Below are 18,947 nucleotides of genomic sequence, written 5' to 3' on the forward strand. Positions count from 1 at the left end.
ATAATAGAGCAGGTGATGACCCTCTATATTGTACCCCTGTAGAAATTGGTGAGAATTTTGGTTGGCATGCAAATTTCTTCAACTTCCTCAGAAAGAACAGTCTTTTGTTTGCTCGGTTAATGAATTGTTGTGTATTGTAAGACCAAGTCAGATCCTCATTGATGTGGGTTCCAAGGAATTTGAAGATTTTTACTCTCTCTCAAACTCCGTCTCACCGATGTAAATGGGAGTGTGCTGCAGCTTCCTCTTCCTTGGGTCAATAATCATCTCCTTGGTTTTATCTGTATTCAGGCAGAGGTTGTTTTCCTGACACCAGGCCACGAGTTGTGCCACCTGTGTCCTATATTCTGTCCCCACCCCAACCCAACCTGTTAATCAACCCTATGACTGTAAAGTAAGCATTAGTGCAAACCTGTGAATTTCCCCTTGGAGATTAATAAAGTATCTATCTATCTATAGATAGAGGAGGAGTTGACAATCAGGCTGGGTCTTCTTCTGCAGAGAGAACTGCCATGCTTTACAGAAGTTCTTTTGAGCTTACTATACGAGATGTGGCAGAAAAGTAATGAGACTGATTTTTTATTTACCAAAGTATTTATTTTTTTCAATCATCAACGTTATCCCCTTCAAAGTAGTTCCCTTGGGCAGCTGCACACCGATGGAGACGTTGTTCCCACTGTTAGTAGCAGCACTGGAAGTCTTCAACCGGTATGGTCTTCAGCATGTCCGTTACACTCTTTTGGATGTTTTCTAAAGTCCCGAAATGACGTCCTTTGAGGACATTTTTCAGTTTGGGAAAAAGGAAAAAGTCACACGGACTGAGGTCAGGTGAATAAGGGGGCTGGGGAACCACAGGAATGCCTTTTGAGGTCAAAAATTCTGTTATGGAGAGGGCAGTTTTTCGGCACCATTTTGGCACAGACCTTTCACATGGGCAAATGTTCAGTCAAAATTTGATGAACGGTAAATCTGTTCAAATTTAATTGTTCACTCAACATTCTTAATGTTAAACGACTGTCTGATCTCACAAGAGTGTTCACACGTTCGATGTTTTCATTGGTTTTCGAAGTTGAAGTCCTCCCTGAACGGTGTTCATCTTCAGCGTGTTTTCTGCCTTCCAAAAATGATTTGTGCCAGCGAAAAACTTGAGCTCGGGATAAAGAATGTTCCCCATAGGCCTGTTTTAACTTTTCAAACGTCACACTTGCCGTTTAATGGCACAACGTTGCTCCAAATTCCGCTGTCCCATTTTGCGTGACCTTTACAACCAAAAACACAACTTCACTAATAGCAGTCACAAAAATCACGTCGTTAACGGAAGGAGTTGAGACTCGCACTGAGCTATGGGAGGGTACTGATACACGTGGTCTATCAAGGACAACAGCGCAGCGTTGCCAGATGGCTTGTAGTGTTGACAGTCTCATTACTTTTCTGCCACACCTCGTATATCATTTACAATTCATTTCTTTAATTTTTTGTTTGCCTGACTTTGCCTTTGGTGAGGCAGGTTATGAAAATTATTCATGTGAAGGGTGCTCTGCAATAAAGAGTTATTTTACTTTTTCCTTGTGGGCACCATGACATAATTACAACACATTTACAAGTAACAAGGTACTTACATCATACTTTTCATCTGCCCAGTCCATCCAGTGCTCTCTTTTAGGGAACTGCTTGCTCCGGTGCCTCCATCTGTTCTTCAGGGCAAACTGTAGTGAAAGAGAAAATGATGAGAAATGTATGCCTTAGCATAAAAATTAACATGCCACATCATAACTCAAGAGCAGTGATAACAACAACATTTATTTATATAGCACATTTTCATACAAAAAAAATGTAGCTCAAAGTGCTTTACAAAATGAAGAATAGAAAACACAATAAAAAATAAGTCAACATTAATTAACATAGAATAAGTAAGGTCCGATGGCCAGGGTGGACAGAAAAAACAAAAAAAAAAACTCCAGAGGCTGGAGAAAAAAAAATGAAATCTGTAGGGATTCCAGACCAAGAGACCGCCCAGTCCCCTCTGGGCACTTCTTTCAGGGTGTACCTCTATAAGGTGAAGTACTGGGAGCCATGAATGTGCTGAGGAGGACAGCATTTCATTTCACTTAATTTAAATGTAAAACGCCATAATTATAAGTAATATACAGTATATGTGAAAGAGCCAAGTGAGCAATTGCTAACCAAATGAGTCTGATGTACTGAATAATCTTTACATTTCTTACAATGTGTGAAAAATCAAGAACTCTGGTAAACCAGTGAGATAAAAAGTGTAGATGATATCACCATTCTGAATACGTGAGAAACAAACAACTGGACCATGTTTACTTACCCCGATACATTTGGTGACTTTAAGCATTACGTTACCCTGTGGGGACACCTTTTTGTACAGGCCGCTGCCAGCAAGGAAAACAACTGCAGAAAAGTAAAAATCAAAATTTAGCAATTGGAGAACTAATTTTTGGCCTCTACCCTGTTGCCCTTTACTCTCTCTCCTCAAGCAAACCATTGGTGGATTTGCATTGTGCCTCTTCCAATGAGAGAAGTACCAATTTGGCCACTTCAGTTATGTTTCATGGATCAGAACATTAGGACGCTCAAACAATTGTGATGAGAACAGGCCACTCAGCCCAACAAGCTTGCCAATTCTTTTTACTAAGGTTGTCCAAAATAACATCAAGTCGAGCTTTGTAGGACCCTAAAGTGCTACTCTCCATCACACTACTTTGTCAATTATTTCCATGTGTCTTTGGTTCTTGGTGTGAAGAAAAACTTTCTAACATTTGTGGAAAATCATCCCTTATGTTTCCAATCATGTTCCTTGTGCTCTTGTTAAAGCAATGGGTGGGATCCACAGTACTAATTCCTTTCATAATTTTAAACATTTCAATCATGTCACCCTCTGATATCTCTTTTCTTTAAGTGAAAAGGTTCAGCCAATGATTGATTCCCCCAATCTCTCCTTTAGGCTCAGAACTCTCGGCTCCTGAATTAGCCTATCTGCTCTTCTCTGGACTTTCTCTAATTGTGTCTTTTTGGTAATATGGAGACCAAACCTATATGCAGTACTCCAGGTGAGGCCATACTAGTATGTTATATCACATAAGCATAATCTCTCTTGACTTGTACTCCACACATCAGGCTATAAAACCTAACATCCTCTTAGCCACCTTGATTGCTTTTGTCTGATGTCTTGAGGTTGATATGATTCCCAGGCCCTTCTCATAAGGGGTTCTTTCCGTTTCAGAACTCCCATTGTGTATTCAAATCTAACATTTTCTATCTCTTTACATTTACAGTACTTAGATTAAACTTCATCTGTCACAAATCTGTCTAGCCCAAGTTCCTTTGTAACAAGTTAGCTGATCCTGCATTATCTGCTCTTCAACATAGTTTGATATTGTCTGCTATGTTTGCAATTTTCTGGTTCTTAGGAATTTTCCTAGTGTGCAGTGACATGTTCAAACTATGCATCAGGGGTTTATGCAGTATATTTACCCTCTAATCTTGAAAACCGAAGGTTATCTGGTGCCACTGATGTGTTAGATTTTAGCATTTTTAATCTAAACAGTACTTCTCCCTCTATAATTTCCAAGTCACTAAGCACCTCCTTAATAGTCCCTGTTACTACTTCACGTGTATATACTTCAATAAAATGAAAGCTCAAACATTTATATTTCACTCTCTTTATATTTTATGTCACCTTTACCTTTCACTACTACTTGACAGCACTTTTAGAATGCTAGCAAGACTTACGTAAGGCAACAAGCATCAGTGCAGCTGGAACTCCAAAGGCTAAGGGGTAGCACTTTTGCTGTGTGTTGATGCCACACTCCTGACCTGTAATCAAACCAAAAATAGCATTAGGATACAAGCAGAAATTTTATAGAAGCAGCTCTTATATCCTAATGTGTGGAAATGCACAGAAAAGGCTAAGATGTTTTTGTGGAATTAATGTATACTGGACGATGACAACAACCACTTAGCAATAGACCGAGATGTAAATAGCACTACAAGGCACGTAAACTAATGTAAAGGCAGGGGCTGATGTATCATCAGGGTGTCCTGGGTGTGTGCCCCAGGGGCCTGTTAGGGTAAGAGGCCTCATCACCAGACAAAGTTTGAGGAGGCGATGGAGCATCAAGCGTGATGAAACATTTGAGTATCCGCAAGCTGAAATGATCAAGAGGGACAACTGATCAAGTCCTGTGCCAAAATCAAAAGTGAGAAATATCACTCTGCATAAAAAGACCTGGTATCCTTGCAATGCGTTGTTAAAAGTATGATCAACTCTCTGTTAAGGAGCTAAGTCGCCCAGGAGCCTGGTGTAAATGTTAAAAACTGGAACAGACTGCCTTGTGTAATGAATTGATGATTACTTTTGCTTATTAAACTTTTGCTTTTATTCATCAAATAACGTAGCACCTAACATACATAAAATCTAATAGCCAGAAATAAAAGGTTTTAGTGAAGTTAGGCTAGACATTCATAGGGAAAACAGAAAAGAGTTAGGAGTGGTTAAGAGTTGGGTCAGACATTCATACCTCTCAGGATTGGCGTGATCACAGTGGACAGAAGACTGCCAGCATTGATGGACAAGTAAAAGATGGAAAAGAATCTGCTCCTCTGCTTTTCCTACAATGACATACCAACAATCTTTAATAAATCAAGGAGGATTACCTATAATATCTGGTACTGCACAAAAGAAGCAGTGAATTTTTGGCCTCTTCTGTTCAAAAATGAAATAAGATTATCTTCAGACTGTTTCCTGGAAAGTCGCATATATAGACTTTAAAAGAACCACTTCATACTTTTGCACTATATATGTATGCGTATCCTTATTATTTTATTTACTTCTACCTTTTACATGCCGTTATAATAATTTTAATAATGATTTTTATATAATATATTTCATACTAAAATGACAATAAAAAATTACAGGTAAAGATAAAAAGATGCTCAGTGCTTTAATAATGATATAGTAATTATTATTATTGGTGGTGAGGATTATTATTTAATAAATCTACTATATAATAAAGCACTAAGGTCTTTATGTCCTGTCCCTCTGAGCAATCTGATTAGTCAGTTTGGCTTTGGTGACGCGACAAAAGAGGAAGTGCAAGTATGAGATGTACAAGGAGGAGTAAAGGCGCACACTGAGAGAGCTGAAAAGTAGAAAACTGGACAAGAGTTGAGAAAGGCGCCTCGAAAATAATGGCAACGTCTGAGAAACAGGCTTTACGGGAACATGCTTGAGAGTCAGAGCACTGGTGAAGAGACCTTCACACAGAGGCGAACATAGAGGAAAGGCGCTGAAGGTACATGTTGGTCAAGAGATCGCAAATATTTTCAAATTAGTCTATTACCTTTCTTCAAAAGGTAACGTGACTAGTCATTAATTAATAAAGAGTCACTTAAAGTCACTTCTAAGCACTCCTTTTTTATCTTATACACAATGAAGTATATATTCTCCTTTTCACCTGCTGGGGTCATTTCACAAAATACTAAGGAAGACCAAGCAGAAGGCCTCATGTTTGAATTTCCAGATGTGGTTCACTCCATTCACACAGACGAGCAACACCAAACCTGAACTGAGAATCCTAGCTATGATGAATGACACTCATAACCCCCAGACCTTGAAAAGTTTGGAATTTCCTTGTGAGATATTCTTATGAAGTTATCTTCTCTCTAAGTTCTTGTTGGTTTCTTCCAGGTGGCCTGGCTAAAACCCTACATTGTAAAGATGTTCATGTTGTGTCAGTTGACCATGCTGAAAACGGAGCAGTGTGGATGAGTGTGTGTTTGCCCTGCTATAGACTAGCATCCCAGCCAGAAATTAAGAGGTTTAGAAAATGAATAAATGCTTTAGTTAGCTTGTTATGACTTCATGGTTAAAATTACAAAATTCTGGGTGCTGGGCCATGGGGAAACCTCTTTATAGAAGTTCTCTCTCTTATCTTCTTTTTAAATGAATTTTATTAATTAATAGTGTTAAGACTTGGCCACTAGCCTATTACCTGTTACTATAATTCTACAAATAGACTTTTAAATTGAATTGAAGATATGCTGCTGTCATTGTAGACCCAAGTTTCAGTCCATCTCAACTTCCTTTTCGGATGAGCTGTGAACTTGAGGGGTGTCACAAGGTGGGTATAGTGGAATTAAGGTTACTTTATGTCTACAGCATAAGAGCACATAAGAGACTCTGAGGAACGTAAACTGAGGCATATTAAATATTCCCATACTCATCTGGTGGCACTGTGTTCACTACTGCCAAAAGTAACTACCGTATCTCAGACCTTATCGGAGGAGAAGCTCGACTCATGATGGAGAAGGGACAAAGCTCCAGAGTTAGGATAAACGCAAAGTTGAAAGAATTCAAAACTAGCCAACCTCCATGTAAAAAAGAATGCTCAATCGCTTTTTAAGTTGAAGGAACAGTCACATCTCATGGCGAATTACAGTACATTTGGGTACAGTGGCATTTTTGTTACCATGCCAAAGCAGCTTATAAATCCCATTTTAGATGCCGCTTAAGGCTGGACGGGTTTCATCTGATATCATCAGACAGGGTGGAAAAAGCAGGACAGGGTCTGAAGACTTATGTTATTGAGAAATTTTAGAAATATAGGTACAATACAATTAAAGCTGATATGTGTGATTGGATGCATAATCGAATCCGTCCACATTACTACCTAGGAGGACGTTGCATCATCCTGTTGATGTTTATTTTTAAACTCAGAGAGAGAAATGATTCATTCTGACTTCAAGAATCTAACCCGGAGTCATTCTGAAGGAACTTCTAAACGGCGTCTTCCTTCTGTGGACACAACAAGCTAGACCTGCTGCATTCAGATGTTACACTTTTATTGTGCATCCGGACACATCTGACCATCTTATTGCCACCAACAAACCTGTTTACTGACAGCAGCAGCTCTCCAACATCCAAGACTAGAGATCTCAGGTGTTTGAGGATTTGTTGTTTGCTATATTATTCACATGTATTTACAGTATATACCGCAGTGTTTCTAATGCAGTAGATAATGGACGATTCTGTTTAACCCCTCAAGCAAACTTGTAATGGAACTTCCTTAGTGCTCAGCTTCATGTAACAGAATTTTTGTCGTAAGCCAGAAACAGAACTGATTGGTTTGCCTTATTTTCAGTGTGGTAACGACTGTTCTAAACTGTTCATGTATCACGTCTGCAAGTCTAACATAAGAACGCATGACTGTATGTTGTATGGAGAACCTTTAAGAAGAACTCAGAGAGACTTTAGATATATAAGACTCGAATAAAAACTTTTGCATTATCAATTTCTCTCTTTATTTTTGTGTCAACCGTTTTGCTTTGAATGTTTCCTAAAATTTTTAAAATGAAGACACTTGAACTGTGGAATTATTTGCATAAGTGTCTAGTCACATTCACTGCCTAAACTCCATTAGAAAGCAGAAGTTGCTTAAATTTTGAAAACCAGACGAGTACATTTTGTACAATGCCTTATCATAAAAAGACCCACGGACTACCATCTAAAATGTAAGTCACTATATAGTATAGTACAGTACTATATATGAGGGACGTTTGAAAAGTTTCCACACTTTTATATTTCCTTTAGAAACGGTGAAGGCGGGAGGAGTAGTAATTGGTTGTGTCTGAGAGTGTCATGTGACTAGTTCTGTCTGGCAAGCTGGCTGCTTTTGCAGTTTAGTTATAAGAGCTGTCACCCTGCGAAACTTAAAAATTGTAGCAAAGAGGAACAGCATTCTGTCATATGCTTTTTGTGGGCAGAAGGTGTGCCGGGAGCACAAATTCATCTCCGCTTGTGTGCTTAGTATGGAGATAAAGTTCTCTCTCGTAGAGTCGACTATGAGTGGATTGAAATGTTTGAAAATGGCCGTACTAGTGTGACGGATGCAGAGTACTCCAGACATCCAGCTACAGCCACAACCACGAGGAATAAGGAAGAACCCTGGAACTGATTCACGAAAACAGAAGAATAACAGATGAAGAGGTTGCAGGAGAGCTGAATGTGAGTGCTGGGAAAATTCCATTGCAAAGGAAGGTGACTATGTAGAAAAGTGATGTAATTTGTTTTTGAAATTCTTACTAAACAGAGTTTAAAAAAAAGTGCAGAAACTATTTCAATGTCCCTCGTAATATAGTCATACAAATATATCATAACAGAACTGAACAAACCCTAAAGGGGATTAGGAGGGTTTCAAAAAATGGATGAATGAATGAAGCATAGCAATAGTATGAGTCTGACATATAGAGACCTAAAACACGTTTGCTTTGTCAATATAGGATTCGTTCTTTTTCAAGTCTTTAAAAAAACCAAAATGTGAATCTGTGTTAAAAAAGAGTTGAATACTGACCCCTTAAGACTTTTAGTTGTTAGTTACTGTACATTCCATCTTCAAAGTTTAAAAACATCCCCTTCTAGTTGAGAGGGTCACCCTGCGTGGGCTGGATGGCCATGTACAGTGTCTGCTAATTGCTCCTTACTATGGACTGGGAGTGGTCGTTACACTCCTGGAGGTGGCTCTGCCATTCCAGGATTAAAGGCCTTTATTTGTATTAGGCAGGGTGCTCAAGCAGATTAGCACACTGCTTGTATTTGGGTTGTCAAAGCTTTTTTTACACATTTTGGCCCTGTGACATGGTTTCAGTATTTATTTTGTGCACTGTACCTTATCAGCAAGGGGACTTCCAGGAAACTGGAACTTTGTAAAAAAATTAGTGAGACTGTAGTCATAAATCTGCTGCTTAATAAAACGTAGAAAGTTATGCAAAGTGCTGTTTTGTAAGAAAGGAAAAAGTTGCTTAACATTCTGAATTTACCTGGTGATCTTCAAACTGGTCTCCCCCAAATGCAGAAACACAAGGTTTGATTCCTCCAGTGCCAATCGCAATGAGAAGCAAGCCAATCATGGACAGAGCTCTGAAACAGATAAAAGCTCTATATTTAATGCAGTTGTAAACCTTAACTTGGCCATGGCAAGGTCCAGGAGATTCTTAGTATATGATAAATATTCAGGGTTCATCCAGGCTGGCCGATTGTCCTTCCAAATTTTGAGGGTTTTGAAGAAATTGTTTTTACAACTGGATGGATGCCCTTCCTGGCATCAACATACAAGAGAAGTGGTGACTTCTTTCTAACCCCAGGTTACCTGGGTATTTGTATCCCGAATTGCATGTGAGAATACATTGTTAGGGATGTACAGGCAGCAACACCTGTCATAGCCAACAGGGGGTCTTACCATCCAGTTGAAGATCTGGATTCAAGTTGGACTAGTGCTATTAAAATGTTTCAAATTCTCCAAGTCAGTAGTGGTCAGCATGTTATATCCACAGAAGGCCTCTTCAGAGATCAACCATTTGGGATCTTACCAGATTATGTCTATTGTAGGGAAGATGTGCAGGGACACTTGGTGCCATTGGAGGGAGCTTTAACGATTAATGAGCCAATTAGATTAGACTCAGCTTTACTGTCATTGAACATGGCACAAGTACCTTGACAATGAAATGCTTCTAACCTGATGTGCAAATAGAAGTTAATTGCAAGTAATCAGACAAATATAAAAAAATATAAATATAGCAGTGAGGTATTGTATAAACAAGAGTAAGTCAAAAGTATATATGGAATGATTAGTGAAGGTAAAATATAATACAGACAGTGTATACAGTAAGTACAGTAGGGATAGAATAGAATAAATGAGGTAAAATATGTTGGTGCTAGACAGGCTGGTCTGAGTATTTCAGAAACTGCTGCTCTACTGGGATTTTCATGCTCAACCAAATCTAGGGTTTACAGAGAAAGGTCTGAAAAAGAGAAAATCTACAATGAGCAACAGTTCTCTGAGCAAAAATGCATTGCTGATGTCAGAGGTGAATGGCCAGACTGGTTTGAGCTGATAGAAAGGCAACAGTAACTCAAATAACCACTCATTACAACTGGTGAATATAGAAGAGCATCTCTGAATGCACAACACATTGAACCTTGAAGCAGACGGGCTACAGCTGCAGGAGACCACACCGGGTGCAACTTCTATCAGCTAAGAACAAACAACTGAGGCTACAATTCACACGGGGCCACCATAATTGGACAATAGAAAATTTGAAAAACGTTGCCTGGTCTGATGACTCTCAGTTTCTTCAGTAACATTCAGATGGTAGGTCAGAATTTGGCGTCAACAACATGAAAGCATGGATCCATCAACAGTTCAGGCTGATGGTGGTGGTGTAACAGTGTAGGAGATATTTTCTTGGCACACTTTGGATCCCTTAGTAGGAACTTAGCATTGCTTAAATACCACAGCCTACCTGAATATTGTTGCTGATCACGTCCATCACTTTATGACCGGAGTGTACCCATCTTCTGTTGGGTACTTCCAGCAGGATAACACACTATGTCACAAAGAATCAGATTATCTTAAAATGGTTTCCTGAAACAGACAATGAATTCATTGTGCCCAAATGGCATCCACAGCCATCAAATCTCAATCTAATAGAGCACGTTTAGGAGGTGGTGGGACAGGAGATTCACATCATGGATATGCAGCCGACAAATCTGTAGCAACTGTGAGATGCTATCATGTCAATATGGACCAAAATCCCTGGGCAATGTTTCAAGCACCTTGTTGAATCTATGCCATGAAAACTTATGGCAGTTCTAAAAGCAAAATAGCATCCAACCCAGTACTGGCAAGGAGTATAGTCCCCACCACATATGACAAGCCTGCATTGGGCTCAAAGTCCTAGGGTGAACATGTATGGTTTTAATGTGGGGTGGGGAGATTAGATTTTGAGTTTAGAAGGCCAACAGGGTTGAAGCTGTTCCTGAGCCTTCTAGTGCAGTACAGATCCCAGAAGGTAACAGAGTAAACAGATCATAGCTGGTGTGAAAGGTCCCTGATAATGCTACATGCCCTCCGCAGGCACTATTTGCACTGGAGGTTCTCAATGGCAGATATCAATGCACCAATGACATGATGGGCAATGTCCACCACCTGCTGCATAGATTTCCAGTCTGAGAGCATGCAGTTATCATACCATACTGTAAAAGAGTTAGTCAGAATACTCTCAAAGTAGCAGTTCACTAGAATCTGATGAGACAGTTCTTCTATGCCTTCTTGACCAGGTTAGAGGTGTTGAGGAACCATGAAAGATTGACGATATGTGGCCAAGGAAAATCTATGATTTCTATTAAAAATATTACTTTTATAGGGAAAATAATGCTGACAGTTTGTGGTGGGCTGGCGTCCTACCCAGGGTTTGTTTCCTGCCTTGCACCTTGTGTTAGCTGGGATTAGCTCCAGCAGATCTCCGTGACCCTGTAGTTAGGATATAGCGGGTTGCATAATGGATGGATGGATAATGCTGACAGTTTCTTTTATATGTCACACTTTTTTTCCTTAGACCTGCAGTGTGATTTGAATAAAACTTAATGTCTCCTATGGGTAGATCACATTGTAAGGAAGGTTAGGAAGACAGAAGTTTTGAGTTAAGGTTATTCTACTCACCAATCATATACCAGAGAGGGCAACAATGTGTTGCATGTTGTTAAGCACATACAAGTACTCTGTAGACATGGCAATAATGACCCTATAAACCTATAATATGGGCCCCAAAAGGGAGTGGGTAGTCAAAAGTGGCCATGAGCCCTTGCTTAAAGGTCTTCCTTCCCTCTCGGTCAGGGAGCTTCGTGTTTTTAAGAACTCAACTGAAATGGAGGAAGGAAGGTCAGTTTGATAAAGGATAGTGGTTTGTGGAGACAGGAAGGTGATTAAGGGTGCTATTATATTCTAACCAGTAATGGTGGACTGCACGAAAACGTGCATTGAATACACTTGACATAGTTTTCGTACTCTTTTTCTGTACGTTTAGAATTCGTTTGCTCAGAGGTTGATGTGCTTGCTGCTTCCTGAGCAGCTCTTCTTTTCTCCACCCTAGCGGCCCGCTTCTTCTCTTTTTTCCTTGTCACATTAAAAACTGATTAAGTCAGTGTTTGTGTTGAAATTACTTTCACTTAAGCTGGCACTTAAGTCTTCAATCTGCCTCAAGAATGATTTAAAATATGAAGGGGTAGGGGAAGTGATGTTGAAGGTGGAAGGAATGGGAACGGCGCCCGTACGCATGCACCGCATGACCGCCCTGCTGGCCGCTGCCGAGAGTTGATTCTACAATAAAATAAAATAAAAATAAAAAGAGTAACAAAAATCATCACCACGAAAGCAGACAGTAGAGGTCACATAGTATATTTGTACCAAATTTCAGGTCAATAGGTGAAACGGTTTGCGAGCTACAGATGATTTAAAATCCTGGACAGACAAATGGACAGCCACAGTAGCGTATTATATAAGAAGATGGATACTCAAGCATGTGATGGGTTTTTAGTATTCCTTCGCTCATATCTTAGAATCCTTTAGAGTAATTATTCTTTGTTTTGTTGTTAAAACAACCTCTTTATTTTGTTACTTTAGCTTTTATCTCTAAGGTTGGCTCTCAGGCATCCCATATACAGGGAGTGCAGAATTATTAGGCAAGTTGTATTTTTGAGGATTAATTTTAATATGGAACAAACACAGTGCTATCAGTCAATCCAAAATGTTAATAAACCTGAAACCTGAATGTTTCACAACGGAAATGTGAGTGTGAACATCATCAGGGGAATACATATGTGCGCACAATTATTAGGCAACTATTAGTGTGCAGATTTATTATGCAACTAAAGGAAAAATGAAAATTTTCCCATCTCACTTGTTTATTTTCATCTGTTATAGTGAGAATAATAAACAAACACCTCAAAATTTACAAATAAACATCTCTGACATTTCAAAAAAAATAAATCAATCCATCAATGACCAATATAGCCACCCTTCTTTCCAATAACAGTCATAAGCCTTTCCATTCATGGAGTCTGTCAGTTTCTTGATCTGTTGACGATCAGCTTTTTGTGGAGCAGTGACTACAGCCTCCCAGACACTCTTCAGAGAGGTGTATTGTTTTTCTCCCCCGTAAATCTAGCGTTTAAGAAGTGCCCACAAGTTCTCGATAGGGTTTAGGTCAGATGAGGAAGGGGGCCATGTCATTATTCCTTCATCTTTAAGGCCTTTACTGGCTGGCCACGCAGTGGAGAACTTCGATGCAAGTGATGGAGCATTGGCCTGCATAAAAATCATGGTCTTTTTCCTGTATCACTGTTTGAAGAAAGTGTCTTGAAAAACTGGCAGTAGGTTTGGGAGTTGATTTTGAGTTCATCTTCAATGCAAAAGGTCCAACTAGCTCATCTTTAAAAATACCAGCTCATACCAGTACCCCACCTCCACGTTGGAGTGGAGCTCTGTGCCCATTACTGATCCACAGGTCCATCCATCTGGTCCATCAAGAGTCACTCTCATCTCATCGGTCCATAAAACCTTTGAAAAAAATCTGTCTTCAGATATTTCTTGGCCCAGTTTTGACGTTTCAACTTATGTTTCTTGTTCAGTGGTGGTTGGGTTTCAGCCCTCCTTACCTTGGCCATGTCTTTGAGCACTGAACACCTTGTACTTCTGGGCACTCCAGGTAGGTTGCAGCTCTGGAATATGAAAGTACTGGAGGATAATGGGTTCCTGGTAGCTTCACGTTTGATTCTTCTCAAATCTTTGGCAGCTAATTTGCATCTTTTGTTCTCAACACGTTTCTTGCGACCCTGTTGACTATTTGCAACAAAATGTTTGATGGTTCTGTGATCACACACCAATATCTTAGCAATTCCAAAAGTGCTGCATCCCTCTGAAAGACTTTTTACAATTTTTGACTTTTCAGAGTCAGTTAAATCTCTTTTTTGGCCCATTTTGCCTGAGGAAAACTAGCTGCCTAATAATTCTGCACACCTTGATATAGGGTGTTGATCTCCTTAGGCCACACCCTCCCTCATTACACAAATACACATCACCTGACGTGCTTAAATCCAATAAGCATTCAAGTTAATACAGCTTGGAGTTGGAATATACGCATAAAAATGATGATATGGTCAAAATACTCACTTGCCTAATAATTCTGCACTCCCTGTAGTACTAATGAAGTGTAATTTGCAACAACAACCTCTCCCATATAGTTTTTTGACACATATGTCATGATAGAGACGGTATCATCACTCAGACCTTTAGTCATCTCTAATATTGTGATTACTATTTTGAAAACAGCAGTGAGAACATATTCTACTGAAACAAACAATGGATGAATGGCCACCATCTACAGCTCAGCATGGCAAAATCTGAGCATCTTGTGATTCCAGCTAGCCAGTCTGTTCAACTCACAATCTCTGTACAGCTTGACTCACTGTTGCCAACACCTGCCATGTCAGCATGCAACTGTGGATTGATGCTTGATGAGCAGCTATCTTTTGTTGACCACATATCTATTGTTTCTTGTTCATGCAGGTAGACGCTGTACAATATCTGTATGATCAAACCTTATTTGACAGAATATGCAGCACAACTTCTAGCCAAGGCTTTGGTTATGTCATGTCTGGATTTCTGCAACTTGGTCCTGGCAGGAGTACCTGCATGTGCTATCAAGCAGCTACAGATGATCCAGAATGCAGTGGCCCATCTTGTATTTAACTTGCCAAGACAGGCACATGTCACTACTCTCTAAAGGTCGCTACATTGGCTCTCTGTAGCTGCACACATTAACTTCAAATCCCTGATGGTTGCCTATAGAGTAGTTAATGGGACAGCACCTGAGTATATGGAGACCTTGGTGAAGTTCTATACTCCTTCTTCCTTAGTCAGGTCTGCCAGTGAACAGCGTCTGCTGATGCCACCTCCATGAGTTATCATGTCTTAATCCAGACTCTTTTCCTGTGTAGTTCCTAGTTGCTGGAATGGGCCACACACCTCCATCTGTACTGCTGGCTCTCTCATTGTATTTAAGAAGCAATTGAAGATCCATCTGTTCTGTAATTATCTAACTGATATTGAAAAAATCTTTGCCCTATGATATTTTATATTGTTGGATAATTTGTTATATTACGTTTAATTGCTTTATCGATTGTAATCCATGATTGTATATGTATTAGTTATTGCATCTTTTCACTTGCGGCAATCAAATTTTTTTACTTGTGCTATTACACTTGGTGAATAAGCCTGCCCTAGCCATTATTACTTGATTGTTTACCTCTTTTGTAAATTGCTTCGGATTAAAGAGTCTGTCAAGCAAATAAATGTAACTGTAAATATTACACTCACTCCTTTCAGCCTGAGTGAATCCTGGAGCGAATGTCGCGACCCCCCTTTTGATTGCACGTCCTCACTCGGAGATGTGAGTGTGCCTTTTTTTTGTGCAGTATTGCCTTGCTAAACTCGTCTCTCTTTTTAGAGATGCACCCTTTAAACCAAGAAATGAACACAGCATTAGGTAGGTTTTTCATATTTATGCACAATTCTAAATGTCACATAGATGTTTGTCTGAAAAAAAAAATCACATTACAGCCTGGAAAAATTATGAAAGCAAATAATAGAGAAAAAACAAAGATATTCACTTAAGATTGAAGCTTTACACGGATGTAAATATTTGCTTTTGCAGAACAGAAAAATAATACACTCCCTGAAGAGCCGTGTTTTAAGTGAACACAAGGCTAGTTCTCAACTTGGTCATCTTTCTTTTTCACAGGTATCAGATACTTCTGCTTATTTTATGAAAGGAGAAGAACAGAAGAGGAGAACAGGACAAGCTTATTCAAATCAATACAGGATTTTAAGGAGATGGAAGAAATTGTTAATAATCTTTGAAGGCAAAGTAACACAGACACATTGTATTACACTTATTAGTCTAATGTAGAAAATGCAACAACATAAAGATTCCATGAATGGAATGGAAGTCTTATTAAACGCACATTTGAGCTTCTTCTAACACTATGAAGTTCTCAAAATGCAAGTCAAACACCCAAGGCAATGAAAAGTTGAAAGAGAGCAAGCATAAAAGTTCCTTGCATTGTGTAGACTTGTTATCCCCTAACTATACAACAAAAGACATTTATTTTGCTTTCCGAATCAACGCATAAAGCACTTTCCATGGTAAAATTCCAAATAAGAAGTGTAGACGTCATATGTAACGATGACGTCTAATCACAAGCCTGACAATGATGATGGCCGTTCAAACCTAGAAAAAATCTAGCAACGAACAACAAGATGGTGCCGAAGTCATGTGACCAACATGACATGAGAATATATTCAGGGGTGTGTAAACATTTAATACATCTACAAAACCTGCAAAAATAGTAAATGGGGATCCCAAATCTCCTTTTAGAACAATACAGTTCACCTGGAAGGCTAAATGTACCCTCATCTTTTACATGAGACAAATTGCTTATGTAAAATGATGGCAAAACACATCTTGGCTATTGTTAAGAAGGCTCACCAGCACCTTTGCTTCCTCAGATATCTGATGAAGCTTGGAATTCTCAGTAAGTGTGGAGTGGAGTCCATTGTTATTAGTGGCATAACATCCTGGTATGTGGTACCTACTCTGCTCAAAAGGGTAAGACCGCAGGTGGCACAAATCATGAATGGCACCATTTTCAGGACATTAATAACACAGGTATAGGATTATTAAAGACGTCATCCTTACCGTGCAGACACTTTTCTCACTCATTACCTACTGATAAAAGGTTTGGGACCATTCAAAGGTACACCAGTAATCTCAGTGACAGTTCCCATTCCCCAGATTATAAAGTTTGTAATAACATGAAATGTCATAAACTGATGCATAGCATCCTCCACATCAAGGGCTTTCACAGAAACCAAAGGAACTTAAAGAACTATATCACGATTGCAATGGTAGAATCAACCATTACAATAAGAGGAACTTACACATGGATTGTCAAGCTGTCAGGGGTTCCATCTTTATTGCTATCGGTCAAATCATGGATGGAGCTCACTGCCATTACAGCTTGTCCAATTGTGTAGACTACTGACAGGGAAAAGATGGTTCTATGAGAAAAGAAAAATAAAAGAAGTAAGTGAATATTCATTACTTTACATGAGTCAGCAAATGTCTTTCTATCTAAAACGCAACTCAAGTTTTTTGGGAATACAAGAGAAATACAGGGATTATCAACTGGCTATATGTTTAGAAATCTGCCAATACATCTAGAAATTCCAGATTTCCTTGGCTAAATTATTTCACTTCTTTAAATAACAAAAGAATGACATGATATTCAGGAAACAAATGGAATTTTTTTTTTTTTTTTTTCAAAAAATCTGTGTTTGTTTTCTGGGTTTCACTGCCATTTTATTGTTTGGATGCCGAAAAACGTGTGACAACCATAAACAACATGGCACCACCAAAGTAGGGTTTCAGTTTTACAGTCTCTAAATGAGGAGCACAAGTTCATGCTGTGGAATATTAACACAGTGAATCACTTTCCTTACCTTTCCACTCCATGAAAACAACACTTGCAAATCATAGTCATGCTTTGATTTTAGTAAACACTTGAGTATACTTAATTATATTGCCTGTCGTAAAATACGGATTATCAACAGTGGAGATAAGGGACAGATTAAAATAACGTCTTTCATGCAAAAACATCAATGTTAATGGTAAAAACTCCTGAAAAAGCAACACTTACTTAAATTTGCCCAGCCATGAGTCTGCAATTATCGCCCCAAAGATAGGAGTCAAGTAGCAGACGGCAACAAAGCTGTGGTAGATGGCAGTAGCAGTGTCGTCGTCCCAGCGAAGGAAATACTTGAAATACAGGACCAGCACGGCTGAAACCGAGAAAGTGGGAAGTGAAATTCTGCACTTGACACTGACTTGACAGCCTCACAAATGGCTAACAGCACCTCAGTAGGCATGGATGTTAATTGGAATGAGTACGTTCATACTACGAGATCGGTAACATCAACAATAAAAATAATGCAAGCAGTTATGGGAAGTGGTGCACTATTAAAACGGAAAAAAAAATAACCTAGAACATTGTACATGAAGCTTCGGCTGCATCCACACTACTATGTTTTGGTTTTATGATGCAGACATTAGACCTCATTTTCTCCTTTCATCCACACTAACCCGTTGTTTTTAAACCCAGAAAATTGAGACTTTTGAAAACAATCGACAGTGCCATATATTTCTGAAAAGGCCAACTCGCCATTGCAATGCTGACAAGTACAAATGGTAGACTTTTGAAATTGCAGACTACTTTGTTCATGCTCATTAGGTGGGCCTTTCCTGATTGGACTTCTGCTTATCTCATTCCTTGACTGAAGAAGCCCATTTTCCAACATAAAACACATAGTGGAGTTACTTTTCATGGTGCTCATTGTGGTCCTTACATGTATGCATGTAAATTGTTTTGTACAGTTTGAATACTGCATACATGTGCAAAAGACATGCTACATGAATAAATCCTGTGGCTGGTGATGTTAGGATTTTTTCCATCAATTCATGCATATACCTGTATGTATTTTTGGATGTTTTAGTGTGGACAGAGATGCTTTAGTAAAAGGTGTGAAAGCACTAGTGTGGAAGAAGATTGTTTTTAAATGAAAACATAATAGTATGGATGAAGCCTTTGACTTGTACCATTATATGATTTTTAAACAATTACAATGCAACAGCTTAGTTTTACCTGATGTTCTATAGCTGCCCATTATTAGACATAAAATAGTACAGATTTGGGTAACACTTTAATTTAGGTCCTGCAAAACTGCATCTATTAATCATTTAGTCTTATGTAACAAGACCTTAACAAAGGATTCTTTTGGTTTTCATAATTATAAGACATCAGTAGAAGTAGGGTTATTCTTCGCCATTGCAGTGTCACATATTGACTTGATGGTAAAATGACTTGTTAATATGAAGGGTACACAGGTCCTATACTAAATATGTAATATCAAGAGACATGTGCCTCAGTTAAGACACCTCAGTCCACTCCAAAGTAAAGTCTTGTTTGTAGA

General features: G+C 39.0%; 1 protein-coding gene across 3 annotated transcripts in view; it reads right to left on the reverse strand.

Annotated features, from left to right (window-relative positions):
* The window catches only part of LOC120523350 (solute carrier family 15 member 1-like), a 68,864-nt gene that overhangs the window by 34,177 nt on the left and 15,740 nt on the right, over nucleotides 1-18,947 (reverse strand). For all 3 annotated transcript variants that reach the window (XM_039744589.1, XM_039744588.1, XM_039744590.1), the window contains 7 exons: nucleotides 17,618-17,759; nucleotides 16,860-16,979; nucleotides 8,842-8,941; nucleotides 4,545-4,635; nucleotides 3,757-3,840; nucleotides 2,333-2,415; nucleotides 1,620-1,706 (listed from right to left, as the gene is read on the reverse strand). In XM_039744589.1, the coding sequence (XP_039600523.1) occupies nucleotides 1,620-1,706; nucleotides 2,333-2,415; nucleotides 3,757-3,840; nucleotides 4,545-4,635; nucleotides 8,842-8,941; nucleotides 16,860-16,979; nucleotides 17,618-17,759 (707 nt within the window). The remainder of the gene's footprint in view (nucleotides 1-1,619; nucleotides 1,707-2,332; nucleotides 2,416-3,756; nucleotides 3,841-4,544; nucleotides 4,636-8,841; nucleotides 8,942-16,859; nucleotides 16,980-17,617; nucleotides 17,760-18,947) is intronic.

This window comes from Polypterus senegalus, chromosome 2 (assembly GCF_016835505.1).
Source record: "Polypterus senegalus isolate Bchr_013 chromosome 2, ASM1683550v1, whole genome shotgun sequence".
Lineage (NCBI taxonomy): Eukaryota > Metazoa > Chordata > Cladistia > Polypteriformes > Polypteridae > Polypterus > Polypterus senegalus.